At 41.7% G+C, this 17,381-nt stretch overlaps 1 protein-coding gene across 1 annotated transcript in view; it reads left to right on the forward strand.

Annotated features, from left to right (window-relative positions):
- LOC127054991 (OX-2 membrane glycoprotein-like) overlaps nucleotides 1-16,244 on the forward strand; it is a 34,340-nt gene extending 18,096 nt beyond the window's left edge. Inside the window, exons 2-4 of the mRNA XM_050961492.1 lie at nucleotides 3,560-3,898; nucleotides 8,753-9,052; nucleotides 15,488-16,244. Coding sequence (XP_050817449.1) covers nucleotides 3,560-3,898; nucleotides 8,753-9,052; nucleotides 15,488-15,603 — 755 coding nt within the window. The 3' untranslated portion in view covers nucleotides 15,604-16,244. The remainder of the gene's footprint in view (nucleotides 1-3,559; nucleotides 3,899-8,752; nucleotides 9,053-15,487) is intronic.
- The last annotated feature ends 1,137 nt before the right edge of the window (nucleotides 16,245-17,381 follow it).

The raw sequence follows: 17,381 nt of genomic DNA on the forward strand, positions 1-17,381 counted from the left end.
CTTTGCCTCCAGCATTTATAATGGTGTTAAATATATTAAAAAGGTGTTTTTAATTTATATAGAGAGATCGCACTCAGAGGCTTGCTGTGTGAAAGGGGTCACCAGCAGAAAAGTTTGAGAACCACTGGGTTAACTGATGCATTTCATGAACTCATGTCAAATTTACCAAATCTGGGATTGGAAAAGAAAAGTGAAAAAAAAATTGAAACATTTCATTTTGACATTTTTTCTAAATGACATTTTGATTTGTGTTTCTCAAAATTTTACTTTAATTTTTGAAAAACCTCTGAAACAAAATGTTTTGTTCAACTCAAAAGAATTCCCCACACACACACTTTTTTTTTTTTGGTCATATTTTTTTTTCTGTTTATGGATCGACCCAATTTTTTTTTTTTTTAATTTTTGCTGGCCTCTGTCACTCTATTGATGACCATTGATCTGAGCTGTAATTGAATTACTTATGTTCCTAAGGAGTTTTTGGTTTTAAGAAACAGCCCCCTGCAATGTTAGCAACTCAAATTTTGCAACTTTTGGCTAGTGCATGAGAGCTGGAAAGTAAAACTGACTGGAAACAGAAGTGATACAGTCCAAACTATTTTTGTGATTTGAGGTAAGTGACACGCAAAATGCAAACTACATAAATGGTGGAAAGCATGAGGTTTTCAAAATCTATTCCATTGTAATAATCTAAGCATACGTCTACACACAGCCACAGCTGGGCTGGGTTAGCTGGCTCGGACTCGGGCTGCAGGGCTAAAAATTGCAGTGTAGATGTTCTGTCTCAGATTGGAGCCCTAGCTCTGGTTCGTTCCACCCCTGCAGGGTTGCAGAGCTCTGGCTCTAGCCTGAGACCAAACATCACCACAGCAATTTTTCAACATGCAGCCCTAACCCGAGTCAGCTGAGCCAGGCCAGATGCAGCTGGATTTTTTTTTGTTATCCCCATGTACACCTACCCCTAAGTGCCAGCACCTTTAAAGAAATGTCTTTAAAAATATGATTTTTTTAACCAGGGTCCCTTCAATGAATTAAAATCCCAGTCCCTCATTGGGGATGATGGGAAGAGGCAGTGTAGTCCAGCATTACCTGTGGTTCCAACAGTTGCTGATCTGACCAGAGCAAGGATTAAGAGTAGTGTGATCCTCAGATACACAGCGGACAGCTTCAGCCTGGTTAATGAGTTGTCCTTAACAGGGGCAGGGCCGGCTCTGGGCGTTTTGCCGCCCCAAGCAGCCAAAAAAAAAAAAAAAAAAAAACCCACGATCACGACCTGCGGCAATTCAGCGGAAGGTCCTTTGCTCCCAGGGGGAGTGGGGGACTCGCTGCCGAATACCTGAAAGTGCCGCCCCGCTTCGGAGTTGCCGCCCGAAGCACCTGCTTGATAAGCTGGTGCCTAGGGCCGTCCCTGAACTGGGGAAAGGGTCCAAAGGAAGAAAGTCTGTTTTGGGCTGCAGATGCATGACTCTCCGGTCAGTCTGAGAGTTCTAACCCAGCGGTTCTCATGCTCTGGTCTGTTCTCACAGCATCTAGGCAGTTTTTAAAAAAAAGATTAAGGGGGTGGGAGGTTGGGGATTTAGGCTTCTGTTAAAGACAGAAGGAAACATGGATAGGTAAGCACAGCTTTCTCCAGTAGAGATCACTGATGCATAGAAAGGGAAGAACCAGGCGCTGCCAGTGGGAAGGGGAGGGGAATGCCATGGGGAGAAGAGGACTGTGCAGCTTATGCAAGGGAAAGGAGGAAAAGACAACTAACTAGCAAGGTGATGCATTCACATGATCAGAAGAGGGGAAGGGACCAGGCCAGGTGGGGGAGGAGATGCAAAGCACTTTTCAGAATGTAGACAGCTAAAGTTACCTAAATACTCCTCTGTCTCCCACACCTTATCCTTTACCAAATAAGAAGCTGTCATATGGAAGATGGGGGTGGGGAGCGATAATGGGACAAAAGGCGACTGCCATGATCAGGAATAGGAAACGAGGTGACCAGGAGTCTGTCCCTCTACAAAGGGCTTCAGCTCAAATTTACCTTGAGTCTTGCTATATCCGGTGTGTTTCTTAAAGCCCCAGCTCCCAGATCCATGTGATTGCACGAAAGTCTTTTTATTATTTATTATTTTTCAGGATGCAGCTTTTGGTGTTGTGGAGAAAAGCTTTAAAAATTTAACTTGAATGCACCCAGACAACTCAAACCCAAGAAAGCAAAATAAAAATCTGATTTTTAGCCATTCTTGTGACTGACTTCTTAAATACTTGAGGTTGGCAATATTGTTAGGTAAAAGTTGAAGAACAAAGTAGTCCTTGATCTGCTTTTGAAAACCCAATGTAGGGCTCAAAGGTGCTTAGAGAGCTCCCACTGCCTGAAGATCCCTTTCTAGCTTTACCTCTTAATTCACTGCTTGCTGTCCAGGATGGGCTTTCTGGGGAGAATTTTCATTTCATGGCCTCTTGGCTTATTGCAACTTCTGAGCACCTCTTTGTGAGCCTCTTCCACAGCACTGAGCACTGTCATATGTCAATGGGGAGAGGGAGTGAAGAGAAAAGAGACTGGGTGATAAGCTTCTCCTTAGACAGTCAAAAACTCTCCCTAATCATCCCCTGCTCTTCCTTCTCCAGGAATTACTGTAGTTGATGCAGGCCAATGGTGTAATGACAAATTTGATGGAGGCTAATTCACATGCTAACAGGGTGACTGGACAGCAAGCGTGAAAAATTGGGACGGGGAGGGAGGGGAAGGGGAAATAGATGCCTACAAAAGACAAAGCCCCAAATATCGGGACTGTCCCTGTAAAATCGGGACATCTGGTCACCCTACATGCTAAGGAATGGAAGGGGAGGTGTCTGTGAGTCGATGTCTGTAAGATCTGGCCCACAGTAGGAAAAGGTTTTAGACCCCTTAAATCTGGGACTACTACTACGATGCTAAAACAGAGCTCAACAAGTGCATGAGGCTGCTCTCGCTGGGCAAAGATCACTGCCTAAATCTGTGTTTTATTTTATCACTTCACCTCCAGGGGGGGATTTCAGTGAAGAATTTTCATTTTGTATCCTCTGGGCTTATAGCTGGCTAAATAAGGGCTACTTGGTGAACTTCCTCTCAGTTCTGCGATACCTGCTGCCATCTTGCGGCTGTGTGAAGTCATTGCAACTTGCTGTTTTGTGACTGATTCTCCAGACCGAAAAGAGGCAGAGGAGTGGGACATTTCCGCAGGCTGTTCACAGGACCTATTTCTCCATGTATTTCTTGGGCAAAACAAGGATCATATATAGAATTTCCTTTTCTAGGCTGCCTATAACCAGCTTTCAACTTAGTCTGAAAAACCCCATGCTGTGTTAATTATTACTGACAAGGACAGTGTGTAACACTTTTAGTGTGTCTCTCGCACAGAAGACCTAGGAAGCTGGTAGCATCTGAGCTCCATATCACATCCACAGTGTGGTCTGGGGACTATGTAAAATACACACATGTACAATGTGGTGTCCCAGGGCTGTCACAGAGATTTCCTCCGTGGACATTGCAGTCTCTTGTTTAATGTGATCCTTGATGTGGCTCTGTTTCCAGGTGCCAGTGAAGCAGTGAGATGTGAGAGAGTTCCTGCAGCAGCCTTAGGTGAAGATGTGACCCTGAAATGTAACTTTATACCCTCTTTCGATGTTTTACAAGTCACCTGGCAGAAGTTGGAAGGCTCTTCATTCAAAAACATAGCTACCTACAGCAAGGCACATGGAACTAAATCCATAGGGCCTTTCAATAAGAGAGTTTCTTTCAATGATACAAGTCTGAAAGCATCATCCATCACTTTTCGTGGTGTGATATTGGAGGATGAAACCTGTTATAAGTGCATCTTCAACGCATTTCCACATGGCTCCTTCAGCAGAGAAACTTGCCTCATTGTACATTGTGAATTTTAAACCCTTTTCCCTCTAATGATGTAGCATCCTCTAGTGGATTGGATCCAGAATGTCCCTGTAATTTTCTATTGGACCAATTTCTGTTGGTGAGAGAGACAAGCTTTGGAGCTCCACAGGGCTCATCTTCAGGTGTGGGAGTATCACAGCTAAATAGAAGGTTGAACAGATTGTTTAGCATAAGTAGTTAGCACCTATTCTAAGTCTAAGGGAGCATTCAAGGTGCAGTATCCCATTAACATCCTTGTAGTCACAGTGGGTTACAGATTGTTATATTAATTAAGGCCATACTTAAGTCACAGGATGCTTGTCAAATAATTGCAACTGAGTTTCAGATAAGACATGAAAAATCACAGAATAGTAATACTGGACCCATATTATTTACAGTAATTTAGAAAAGCTAACAGCAGGAGCTGTGCTGTGCCCTGCACAGACAGCAGGGGCTCCTACTGTCATAACTGTGGTAAAAGCATAATATCGGGATCTGCAATTTCCTCAATATCAGCAATTAAGTAGGGCCTTAGAAATAAGCCATAAACGCTTTATTAAGACCGTGGTTTTCAGTATCTAGCAAAATTATGTTAAACTATCTATTCAACCTTGTCTTGATGGGTTCCCCGAGGTGCAGCCTTAGACTGTGAAACTGCTGTCTCCCTTAACTCTCTCCAGCCTGGGCTGTCTCTCACAATGCCTTGCTAGTGACAAGCAGCAAGCCCCTCCAGGTGCTGTTATCACTCAGCATTATCGCATGAGGAGCCCCAAAGCCAGCTAGATTGCATGAATGCTCCCAGAGCCACTCATAACTCACACAGAGAAAGGCACCAGCCAAATCCCCCCAGCTCCCAGCACTGTACCTCAGGAATATACCATTTTGAACTGCTCAAGATGGGAAGTGCAAATGAATTAATTGGTTCAACACTTCATCAATGGAAAGTGGATATACACCAGCCTTTGCAAACCTGAGTAGATTACCAAACAGTTTATACATACTCACTGGTAAAGATAAACAGGAAAACAATTTTTTTGACCATAAAAGAGTTTAAGTGATTATAAATGATAGGCAAAAAGTCAGAATTAGTTACCAATATAAATTAAAACACTAGCACGCAGCCTAAACTGTCAACCCTTTTAGACTGGACATCATCTACCTCAGAGGTTCTCAAACTGTGGTCTGTTGATCACCAGTGGTCACGAGCTCCATTCAAGTGGTCTGTAGATAGTTCCCTCTAAGGTGCACATCTGGGCAGCCGCACACAAGAAAATGAAGGGCCACTCACCTAATTAGTAAAGCCACGCAGGTGGGGGAGAGAGAAAGAGACCCCCCTCTGCATGCCAGTTCCAGCTTGGGGGCTGCCATAGCAGGGGACAGAGGGCACATCCATCGCATTTGAAAGGTAAGACTACTGATATTAAATTATGTGTTGTTTGCTTTTATTTGTAGAACAAAAAAGTTTATTATTAAGTTTTTTTTATATAGCACTTTTATCCAAAGTGCTTTACAATGGCTATCTAATGGTACAAACAACATTTTGAAAGATCATCAACAATTTTCAAGTGGTTCGCAAAAAAAAAAAAAAAAAAAGCTTGAGAACCACTGATCTAGCTTGAGCAGTTTTTCTCACCCCACAGGATATTGCAGTTTATAGTACACCGCTTTCATCCTTGAAACCTGGGGCAGTCTTCTCTGTTGGAGTCTTAACTAAGGCCATGGCTACACTCACACTTTACAGTGCTGCAACTTTCGCGCTCAGGGGTGTGAAAAAACACCCCCCTGAGCGCTGCAAGATACAGCGCTGTAAAGCGTTAGTGTAATCAGCGCTGCACACTACACCTGTAAGGGATGTGGTTTACATGCAGCGCTGGGAGAGCTCTCTCCCAGCGCTGCCGCTCCGACTACACTCATACTTCAAAGCGCTGCCGCGGCAGCGCTCCCGCAGCGCTGACGGGGCAGCGCTTTGAAATTCCAAATGTAGCCATACCCTAAGCCTTCTCAATGTCCTTGTTGCTTTCAGCATAGGTGAGGGCAGGAGAAAGGACAAGCGTGTTCCCCTGTGTTCTGTTTTATACCTCAGTCCTATGTGCTTGTAGAACAGAAGTCCAGGCATGTCTGGTGGGCATTGCTGAGTCTGCAGGCAAGGTTGAGCAATTCCCCTGCTGCGGCCTCATGTAGATGAGTCATTGAATTGTAGCTCCCTTGCTGGACAATGGCTGTTGATGGGTTGTTTCACACCCTGCCCGAGAATTGATTACTTTCCTTGCTGTTGCCTCTGGGGAGCCAATATCTGGCTGATTCCCCCCATTTATAGCATGTTTTAGTGACAACCATACAAAACAATTCTCATAACTTCATATGGATTAATGATATACATATATGGATAGAAAAATTACTTTCAGTAGATCATAAAGTTTCCCCTGATACCTCACAAGGCCTGATTTATATGCAAGATCACAATTATATACAGATGAGAAATATGGAGATTACCAAATGCTTCCCCAAGAAATAGTATGTCACTTGTATTTAGCTGTGACACTGAGTACTTTTCCCAGACCTGAACAAGAGCTCTGTGTGAGCTCAAAAGTTTGTCTCTCTAACCAACAGAAATTGGCCCAATAAAAGATATTTACCCACCTTGTCTCTATTATCATGGGACTGACATGACTACAACAATACTGCATAGTATAAATTTCATCATTTTGAATTCATTAACATAAAGTTGAGTATACAAACTCTTCCACAAGAACTATTTCTAAACATGGAAATGGTCTTTGTGGTACCTGTAACTAAACCTCTACCAACTAGTTAGAGGGGAGTTGTACTTGTTCTGTGTTAAAAGAATGTTATGAAGTCAAGCACTCAAAAAAGTTAGAAAATTCCATGTTTAAGATCAAACAACCTTAATTCTACCCTCTTTTTCTCCTTTATGCACTGAACTGAAGGAGGACAGGGTAGTCTAGAAACAGTATGTGATCATGTAATTAAAAGCTGTTTCATGTATAATGCCCAAGAGGATACTAATACAGTTAAATAACTTTCTTACAATGTAGTCTTTTAGTGTATTTTACTGTTTAATAAAGGACAAGGTTAAAACAAATTATCTTGGGTTTACCTGTAACAAGTACCTATTACATATCATCAGTAAGGTTGGATGAATGAGCCTTTGCTGTTGCACCGGACTGCTACCACCACAGCACTAACTTCATTAATTGGCAGCAGGAGAAGGCTGCTGTTCCAGAGGGGGAATGGACCATTGGTACATTGTGCTAGGTCCAAAGAGTGGAAACTGGCCCTGCCCAGGTTTCTTTCTTCCCTCTCCCCAGGAGACAGGCACTTTTCTTCCATGCTGGGGCAGCAAGTCTGGGAGAGATGAGATTCTGGCCATGTTTGAAGGGCTCTGTCCAGTCCCGATGTTCAAAGACATGTCTGGCTATAGCTGTTCTCACAGCCATTTCTAGCTTGGTGTGTCTGCTGCTACTTTGGTAGTGGTATGAGCCTGGTGTTCAGTGTTCATGTATTTGATTATTAATTTGGCAAGCAAGAGAAAGGGAATGGTGATATTTAACCATTGAGAACTCAGCTAAACCTGAATGGAATTTCATGGGACAAAGAAAAGACACTTCTCCAGCCTGAGGACTTTCCCCCTGCTGGATTTCAAAGGGTTGCTGCAAACCAGGAAGGTTTTAGAGCATCTAAAAACATTTCATTCTTTTATAAAGAACAAAATTACACAACCTAAATATAGGGATTGCTAGCAGTTGACCTGCTAATACAAAAGTCTGTGAATGTATAAATACACAGACACAGGATCAGCAGAGACATGAGATGAAACAGTGTAAGATGTTCTAACATACAGCAATATTCAGCTGTTAGATCAGTAGAAGAAGCCAGTCCAAATCTGAGTCAGTTTGTCCCCTAACATCCCCCTCCTCCCTGTGTAACACAAGGTTCTCAAAGATGATGTTCGTTTCAGCCATTGTAGAGCCAAAGCTTAGCTATGCTCATGGTTATATAGCAGAACAAGCCCCTCCCCCGAGCCTTGTGATCAAATCCACAGGAGGTCTTAGGTGAAGGAAAGCTTTACAAGGTTTCTCTTGTGATGTTTCCTCAGCAGTTTTCAGCTGAGGAGGTGCTATTGCCACATATTCCTATAGAACAAGTTAGTTCTTCCTCAAGTATTGCTGATGCCCTAAAACCCATGTGGATACTATGGGTTCCGCTGGGTCCATGGGCTATCAGAGTAGAGGCCCTGTGAATGTACCAGGTATACCACTGATCTGCTTTATGGAGCTGAATTGACAGGACTTTTCCTTCTGGCCATGGTTCTTGTATGCAACTCCCAAAGAGGGCTCCCATAATATGGAGAATTTCCACTTAGAAGTTAATACAGCAATTTCTGAGTAGATTTTCTCCTAGACTGATGCAAAAGAATGTGTCTCGAGGCCTACTCTTGACTTGTTCCTTCCCCATGTGTGGATCCTCAATTCAATGAAGGGATCTCCTTGGATTTAGGGACAGGAAGATGGTGCCTCATAAGTGTTTATCAGCACATTTTTTCCATCAGAAGAACAGGACACACAAATGTGCAGGGAGTTTCCTGTGGAGCTGTGAAGAAGGAACCACCTGGCCCAGTTTTCTTTAATTTCCAACCCTATGCCTTCTGCGTAAACCCCCCTAGAAAACAGTTAAAATATAATAATAAACCATTAAAATCTATTATTATGAAGGAACATATTGAACATATCAGGAATAGTCTAGTTTTCTCCATTAAAAACTTTGAACATGTCTTAGCTTTTTGGTCACTGTGTAAGGAATATTGTAATTTCCGTTGCACTCTACTTTTTCTCCTAGCGATTTCTCCAGTAAGAACTGAACTCCATTCAAACACTAGCACCCCAGGGGTCCTGACTGCAGTCTGCTCAGCTACAGCAAAACCTGCCCCAGAAATCACATGGAAGCCTGAGGGCATCCTGATTGGCCAGCCTGAGATACATGGAGTTAAGAATGCAAATGGCACAGTAACCGTGACAAGCACATGCATCGTCTCTGTGAGGCTCCTGAGATCGAAGAACTTCCAGGCTTTGACTTGTGTAATAAATCACCCTATGGGAAGGAAAGAGGAGATAATTGACCCACTAGAAGACTATGAAGGTAAGTTAGATCTTGGTGTTGTTATATTATTGTCTAGGGAGTGGAGAGCGGAGAAAAGCTGTACCAAACAAAAGAATAGTTGTCCAAAGAAGGTTGGTTCTCTTCCAGTGAATTAAAAAGAAAATCTTAATGTATAATCACAGTAAATAAAGTTGTGGTTAAATCTTGCCTGGCCATAGATTTGCCCTGTGGATGCTGCTTTTCTTCAATGGCTTCATATGAGGACTTCTCTTCACTGCAACAGTGGGCTCAGGTTAGTGCACTTGAGTTACTAGACGCAGCTCCACATAGTGCTTTGATAAGCACAGTGATTGGATTAGCTGCTATTGTTACCCATGCTAAAATCAGGCCTTCCCTTGCTATGTAGACATACGCTTAGATATTCAGAAGACCAAGCTTTTCCTGGTATTTCAATCCTAGAGCTGTTTCTGGAGCTTTAGATTAAAGGATGTCCTGTACTGAGGATTTCTTTGGATTTCTTCTCACAGATTACCTTATTTCTTATAGAAAAGATCACCAAAGTGGCCATTTTTTAGAAATGAACTTTTTTTTACAAGAAGTATTGTAAACATCAAAATCTTTCATTTGTTATCAGTTTCAACATAATTGATTTTTTGAATATTCATTTTCATTATTTTTCATTTGACAACTTCTAAAAAAATTAATAATGGTTTTGTTAAAATTAAAAGTATATATTGAAAACCCACTTTGTTGAATCTTTGATGTAAGAGGCTGCATTCTAAGCTCTGAAATGAGACACCTTTGAAATTTTTAATCTTGCAACCTGTTTTTTTCTGTTTTTCAAGTAGGTCTAACAGGCAATAGCAGTATAAATGAGTTTTCATGAGACTCTCTCTTGACTAATAGTAATTTTTAATAATGAATTGCTACTTAGCATTTTCAAAGCATTTCACAGCTGCTAACTAATCCTCAAAATACATCTGTGAAATATGTATTACCAGAATTAGCTGAATAATGCAAAAACATTATTCATACCTATTTTAAGAATGAACAAAGATCTGTATTTGTATGGCACAAGGTTACTCACTATTCTTTATTGGCTATTCATCGATCCTTATTCTTCTGTTCACAAAATCTTCCATCCAATTAGAGAGCAGAAACAGAACTGTGTAACCCAGATGACCAATCACATTTGAGAAGAGCTGATAATGGAAGTCAATGGCTCACATATACCCCATCTCTTCAAATAAACTCTGGTACACTGTTCTGTGAATAAGGAAGACATGACCAGAGATCAGCAATGGTTTGTGAACAATTCAGAAACAGAAGAAAAGTTTTATGATCAGATTATTTATTCATCATGAATAATTGACCTGCTCTAATGAATATCCCCATTTTATAGTTAAAAAAACACATACCAAGAGAGGTTAACCAACATGTCCAGTTTCTACACTTAGTTTAGAACTCACTGAGTCCTGGTTCCCAGTATCTAGACAGGAAACATAAGAAAAGCTTTGACATCCATTTAGGTTCTGTATGACATTTGGTGTTTGCTAATTTGCATTTCAGCATCTGATGAGGAGAGTGAAATATATATCTGGCAAGTGCTTTTCATAATTTCTTTTACTCTGAATGCCATAAGTGTCACCATCATCATCAAGAAAATCACAGGGAATAAGTAAGTTGAATTATCATTTTCTAGTAAATTATTTTACAGAACTGTATTATATTCCTCTTTCCTGCTCCATAGCTTAACACCATGTTACAGTGTAAAGCTTCCACATAAAATTTACACTTAACAAACTTCAGTGCACACACAGAGACACATCATTTCCTTTCTGATTTTCTTTCAGAGATGATATTCTCAATCTATAATGTAGCCTAAAATGAAGCATGTGTCACTTGAATTTCTTCAGATCTTGAAAAAAAACCTTCACGTCTGTCCCAGATTTTTAAAAGTATTTACATGTCATTACACTCAATATTGCAAAGCCTAACTGATTGAGGAGCTTTAGGCACTTCGGAGCCAATATCCCATTAACAGTCAATGAGTTTAGGCTTCTAGGTGCCTTTTAAATGAGACTTAGGCCAGGTCTACACAACAGACCTATACCCACACTCTGTGAGTGATGTAATTATAAAGACCTAACTCCCTACATAGACAGTGCTATGTCAGTTTTGGAGGCTGGCAGGAAATCTGTAGTAGGTATCCAAAGTGTTGACAAGTTTTGAGACCTGCATATACAATATCTCTTTCCCTGGATTCCTGTAAGGGCTTTCTATTGATCTTTGGGATATGCTGTGAGGGTCATCTATTTTCTAGGATTTTTGCATAGGTGGGGGAATTATTATATTTCTGGATGAACATTCAGAACTCCATGGAATGCAATCATGACTCCATGTGCAGCAGACTGATTACTGTATAAATCTTACACATGGCAAGCTGGGAATATAAATCTTGTCCTTCAGCTTTAAAAACACCTCTACCTAGTAATGTGCTGCCCTAATGTTAACAAGGGTCTGCTTCCAAAATGTTCGTCTCAGTTAGTGATGCATTAAATATTCCCCAGGTAAAATACTCTCCACCTCCGTCCCTCTGTATCAGTTCCACACTCTTTCCCTTGCTGGTGGGGATGGGGAGAATAGGAGAGGAGATAGGTTTCAAAGTTTTTCCAGTTCCAGGCTGAGCATGAGCAGGTGGGCACCAGTGGGGAGAATGATGGGCTGCAATGGCTTCAGAATTGCTATTGATACTTCCTCTCTGACCACGCAGTTTCACCACACAACAATGGAGGCACCCTGCACCATTGCTACTTCCTGAGTGAGCAACATTCAGCTCAGTACCAGCCTCAGAGGTATCTGAACATTTTTAACAAGCGGAGCCGGCCTTAGTCCTTTCAGACAGAGCAGTTTTTGTTTTCACCACTCTCAAAAATTTACTGCTCCCCAGTCTCTCACTGCAGAAGAGGAGTCCAGCTGCTTCTTCCATTTCAGCCTCATCATTGGCTCACATTGATTTCTGTGTCATATCTAGCTACACAGGAAAAGAAACTTACTTATTAAAAAATGAAACTGAGATTCCCCCTTACAGGGCCCGAAGGCCAGATCTGTTACAAGGGGACTTATGCAAGCCCATTCCAGTTCATCATAGCACTTGAAATGAAAGGAGAACTCTCCTATCTAGCAGAACAACATAAATGTTAATCAGCTCAGGACCTTTCTTTTGCAGTTTGTCTCCCCTCCCATGGTCTTAGCCCATTATAGTCACTGTCGCTTGTCTCCTCTTATCTAAATAGACATTGAATTCTTTTAGTGCAGGGACCATATTTCTGTAAAATTTCTAGCACACTGTTGGGCACTGTATAAATATTCAATATTTACATCACAGACCAATGAGTAGCAGTACACCCTGCACTCGTGCAGAGAAAAAGAATTTGAACCAAGATGGAGGAAACAGACACCAGCACCAGTCTACACCTAAGAGCCACCAGCGGCCTTTGTGGGGCTGTCAGGCAGAACCCCAGACTGGCAGCAGGCTGAGCGGGGCCTGCAGCGGGGACCTCAGCTGGCAAGGGTCCGGCAGCCAGAATCCCAGACTGGCAACAGGCTGAGCGGGACCGGCAGCTGGGACCCCAGACCAGCAGGCAGCAGCATGCCATTAAAAATTGGCTTGCACGCCGTCTTTGGTACGTGTGCCATAGGTTGCCGACCCCTGCTTTAGAGACTCTCAAGCCTTCGCTTCCCATCTTTTGTGCAGGACTCTGGCAAGATATTTGGAGGATCTGAATATTGGTGCTCCAAGAAGCTCTAACCAGATGTTCAGCTCTCTCTCCTATTCCTCTGTGCTTCCTTAAGAATCAGCCCTCTCCAGCTCAGTTGAGAGGAAGGAGAATCAAAGCTCATGCTGACACCTAAGGTGACATCAGCATTCAGGCCCCTCAAAGAACTCGCTGAGCACCTCCAGCAACAATATGGAAGAGGGAAGGCAGGATAGTGATGAGATTTCAATGTGAAAATGAACAGGAAAGGAAGCCTTTCTTTTAAAGACAATGTAAGTTCACACTAGGTTGGGATTGGCAAACTTTGGCATGTGACTCGCCAGGGTGCTTACCCTGGCGGGCCAGGCCAGGCTGGTTTGTTTATCCGCAGGTTTGGCCCATCATGGCTCCCACTGGCCACAGTTTGCTGCTCCAAGCCAGTGGGGGCTGCAGGAAGGGCGGCCAGCACATCCCTCGGCCCGCGCCGCTTCCTGCAGCCCCCATTGGCCTGGAGTGGTGAAATGAGGACAGTGGGAGCCACGATCAGCCAAACCTGCAGACAGCGCAGGTAAACCAACCAGTCCAGCCTGCCAGGAGGCTTACCCTGGTGAGCTGTGTGCCAAAGGTGGTCAATCCATGGACCAGGTCAAAAAGGGATGGTACAGCACAAAACCATAAAGTGCTTCTGGTTTGGCTTTGCTCTTCCCTTTTATCCAGTGCTCAATTTGCAATGAAAGAGGTGCCAGAGCTCAAGCAAATTTATTTCATAACTGATGTGGCAAACCCACAGGTGCCGAGGCTCTGAAGTCACAAGCCATGAGGTGCCGGGGTTCAGCCCTGGCACAAATGAAGCACTGCTTTTATCACCTTTGTAGTCCCAGAACCTGCCTTAATAACCATTTACCGCGTACATAGTGCTTCTCACCCATAGCTCTCCAAGTGTTATATATAGGTGAGTAAACATTGCCTCCATTTTACACTTGGGACTACTGAGGCAGAAGGATGTTAAATGCTTTGCTCAGAGTCAGCTGACAAGGTGTTGGCCTTGCTGGCAGTAGAATCCTGATCTGCTGACTCCTAGTGCAGTGGCTATCTAGTACATGGGCTGCTGGAAATTCTGTTCCTGCAACCCCAGAATCATGGGTCTGTCTCAATTTACTATAAAAGAAGAATAATTAAGGGGTTTTTTTTCAGGAAAATGTGTGCAAGGAAGGGGCAGAGGTGGAAGGAGAGAGAATGGCAGAGACAGGATGAAGCCCCATTCTCAGTTACTCTGCTTCTGTATTTGTGTCAGAAATAGTGGGAGAAGTGGCTTCAAGTCACTTTTTCATTTCCTACATTTTGGGAAACATGGAGTCTATCCTGGAAGTCAGTGACTAGATGTAGTACAGTGAGCTCTGATTATCATTCATCCCACCCTAGCCTGCCCTCTCAGGGAAACCTGCTGGGAGTATTCTCAGGGTGCTCTCTGTACACTGCCAAAGGGACACATTATTACCCCTCTTTGGAAGTATGAAAAACTGAGGTAGAGTGCATTGAATTGACTTGCTCATGGTCTCAGAGTGAGTCAGTGGCAGTGCTGCTGATAGAGGCTCAGTTTCACAACTCCTAGTTCATTGGCCCATGTTGCTCCTATGTTGAGTAAGAGGAGGGAGGTTATATCACCTCTGTATTTAGCACTGGTGCGACCCCTGCTGGAATAGTATGTCCAGTTCTAGGTCCTCACAGCTGAAGAAGGATGTTGAAAAATTGAGGATTCAGAGAAGAGCCACAAAAATGATTAAAGGATTGGAAAACATGGGCTACAGTGATAAATTCGAGAAATTCAATCTATTTAGCTTAACAAAGAGAAAGGTAAAGGATGACTTGATCACAATCCAAGTCCCTACATGGGGAACAAATATTTGATAATGGACTTTTCAGTCTAGCAGAGAAAGTTGTAACAAGTTCCAATTGCTGAAAGTTGAAGCTAGACAAATTCTGGCTGGAAATAACGTGCATTTCTAATAGAGAGGATAAATAACCAATGGAACAATTTACCAAGGGATATGATGGGAACTCCTTCACTGGCAATTTTTCGATCAAGATGAAATGTTTTTCTAAAAGATATGATCTAGGAATTACTTTGGAGGAATTCTATGGCCTGTGTTCCACAGGAGGTGAGATTAGCTGATCACAGTGGTTCCTTCTCACCTTGGAATCTATGAATCAGTAGCCAGGAAATCAGTTGTTTGAGAAGTAGTGATTCCTGATAGAATTTTCTGACACTTGAAGTAAGTTGCTCTCCAATATTTTACTTTAAAAATGGACTGAGCTGGGGAAAGGAACCAGGAGTAGAGGAAAGTGATGGATTGAATCAGTGCAGAGTTTAGATTCTTCAAAAAGCAGCATCAACAGATGCTTTCCCCCAAAACTGTCTGTTCTGCCCTTTTGGTCACATGGATGTGAAGGAGAATAATCTCATTAGTGGCATCCAGTCATGCAGTTATAAAACTTTCTCGTCTTTTAAGCACCACCAGTCTACTGATTTGTTCGTTAATCTGACTTGTTTATACCCATTGCCTTTTTAATATGTTAGTTCTAACTTCTGGTACTAGCTTCTAGGAGTTTTATTCAGTTGATCCTTATGCTAGTGTTTTCCCCTATTGCTTTTCCCTCCCTGATAATTTAAACCTTTACCTTGAGTACCACATAACTGTATTACTTGCTCTTACAGTGGCAAACCCCTGGAAGTTTTCAGCGCAAGAGAACCTCATTTTCAAAATCAAAGGAGAGTCAAAGAAAAACACTGGTACCCAGAGCAATGTTTCCAGAAGAAAAAGAAGAGAATGAGGAAGGCAATCTGAATCATTCATTTGTGGAAGGGATTGAAGAGATTGATGACTCAGTTTTTAAAAATTAGAGAGAAGGTAAACTTTCACTACTGCAAATGAAAAAAGCAGAGAAACCAACATCACTAACTCAGCATTCAAACCAGCCCCAAAGAAGAATTTTTTCAAAGCATTTTGCAGTAGCTTGGAGAGAGGAGCGATTTATAACATGACTTTGACACAAAAAGAGCTTAAAAAGGTGGGAGGGGAAAGAGATGGTGGCTTAATTTCCCCCTCCCCTCCATTTATGGTATGTAAAAGGTATGTGTCTCTTTCAGAGAGTCCATTTGACATGAGACTTGGAGACAGAAAATGTGCAGGTGAACAAAACAAGGTCACATGCCTTTACTTCTCACCAACCCCCCCCCCCCTTCCCCACCCAAGGAATAGCTGCAGCTAGAGCTGTGTGAATAATGGATTTCTCGGTTTGCTAGCAATTCCAAAAAATTGAAAAAACAATTATTTGAGTTGAACTGACAATTTTTCAGCAAATCTAAGTTATGTTTCATTTTTGGTTCTAACGAAATATTTTGGCTGAGCACTTCAACATTTAATTTTTTAAATCACATTTAAAGTAAATTTTGAAACAAGAAGTTTTTTCAAATGGAGACATCAGAATATTTCAGTTTTCAGAAACCATTTTTTTACTTTTTTTCTCCAGTGAAAACAATTCAACAAAATTGAATCTTTATTTTTGGCAAAAAAAAAAAAAGTTTCAGTTGAAAAGTTTCACCCATCTCTAGCTGTGATGCTCGTCTCATGGAAATTTACATTTAAAAGTAATTATCTCCTCTTTTACACTCTTTAATCTTCAGTTTACTTGGTTCCTGCTACCTCAGGCAGAATGAAAAATTTAATGGGGTTTCATTTTTGCTATATTGACGTCATTTAAAAAAAAAATCCTGTCTCAATGAGTTCAGACACAACTGGAACACCTCTCCCAGCCTGTCCTCTCTGTTTCCCAAAGTAGAGAAGCTGTGGCCAGATTAAGAGAAAAGAAAAAGAGATAGCCCTTGTTAGATGAGTGGAGACGAATGCAGAGAAGATTTCATTTGGAGCAAATAGCGGGAGTTCTAGGTAGATTGGACTAACATTGGATAGAAAAGCAGAGTTATCATTTTAGTACTTATTATGTCAGATGAATACAATGTAGAGAAATTGTAAAATGCAGTTTTTTAATTCTCCCCAAATCCTTGTAAATTTTGTCCTCTGCTTTAATTTCAGTGATGTTTCTTTGTACATGTTTACAGGGTTACTTAGCTAACAGCATCCATTTTACTACCAGAGAATAAAAAATTTGCTCTTACAGAGTTTGAAGTGATAGTGTTCTTTCATTTTGGATCACATTGAGTGTCTTGCTTAGATTAGTCAATATCAATAATGTTTTATTAACACCAGAGTTCATATGGTTTAACTGTGAAGATCTCACTCATCTTTCCAATTCTACAATCTAAGCATTTTTTGTCTTAAGAAGCAATTTAAAATAACTTCACAAGCAATAGGGCTTTAGCAGCACCCCATAAAAATTGGTCTGATGTTTCATTTCACCAGTATTGTTATTCAGTAGAAAGTCTTTCTTCCTAAGAATCCAGAATGGTTTGTTGTCACAACAATTGCTGAATAAGCAAATCATTAATGCACTGAGAGAATTAATCTGTGGTGTTCTGTAGGTATTACAGCTGGATACCAACATCTATCAGGGCGAGATTAAGGGAGAAACACTAGTTAATGTAGCTGTCT

This window comes from Gopherus flavomarginatus, chromosome 1 (genome assembly GCF_025201925.1).
Source record: "Gopherus flavomarginatus isolate rGopFla2 chromosome 1, rGopFla2.mat.asm, whole genome shotgun sequence".
Classification (NCBI taxonomy): Eukaryota; Metazoa; Chordata; order Testudines; family Testudinidae; genus Gopherus; species Gopherus flavomarginatus.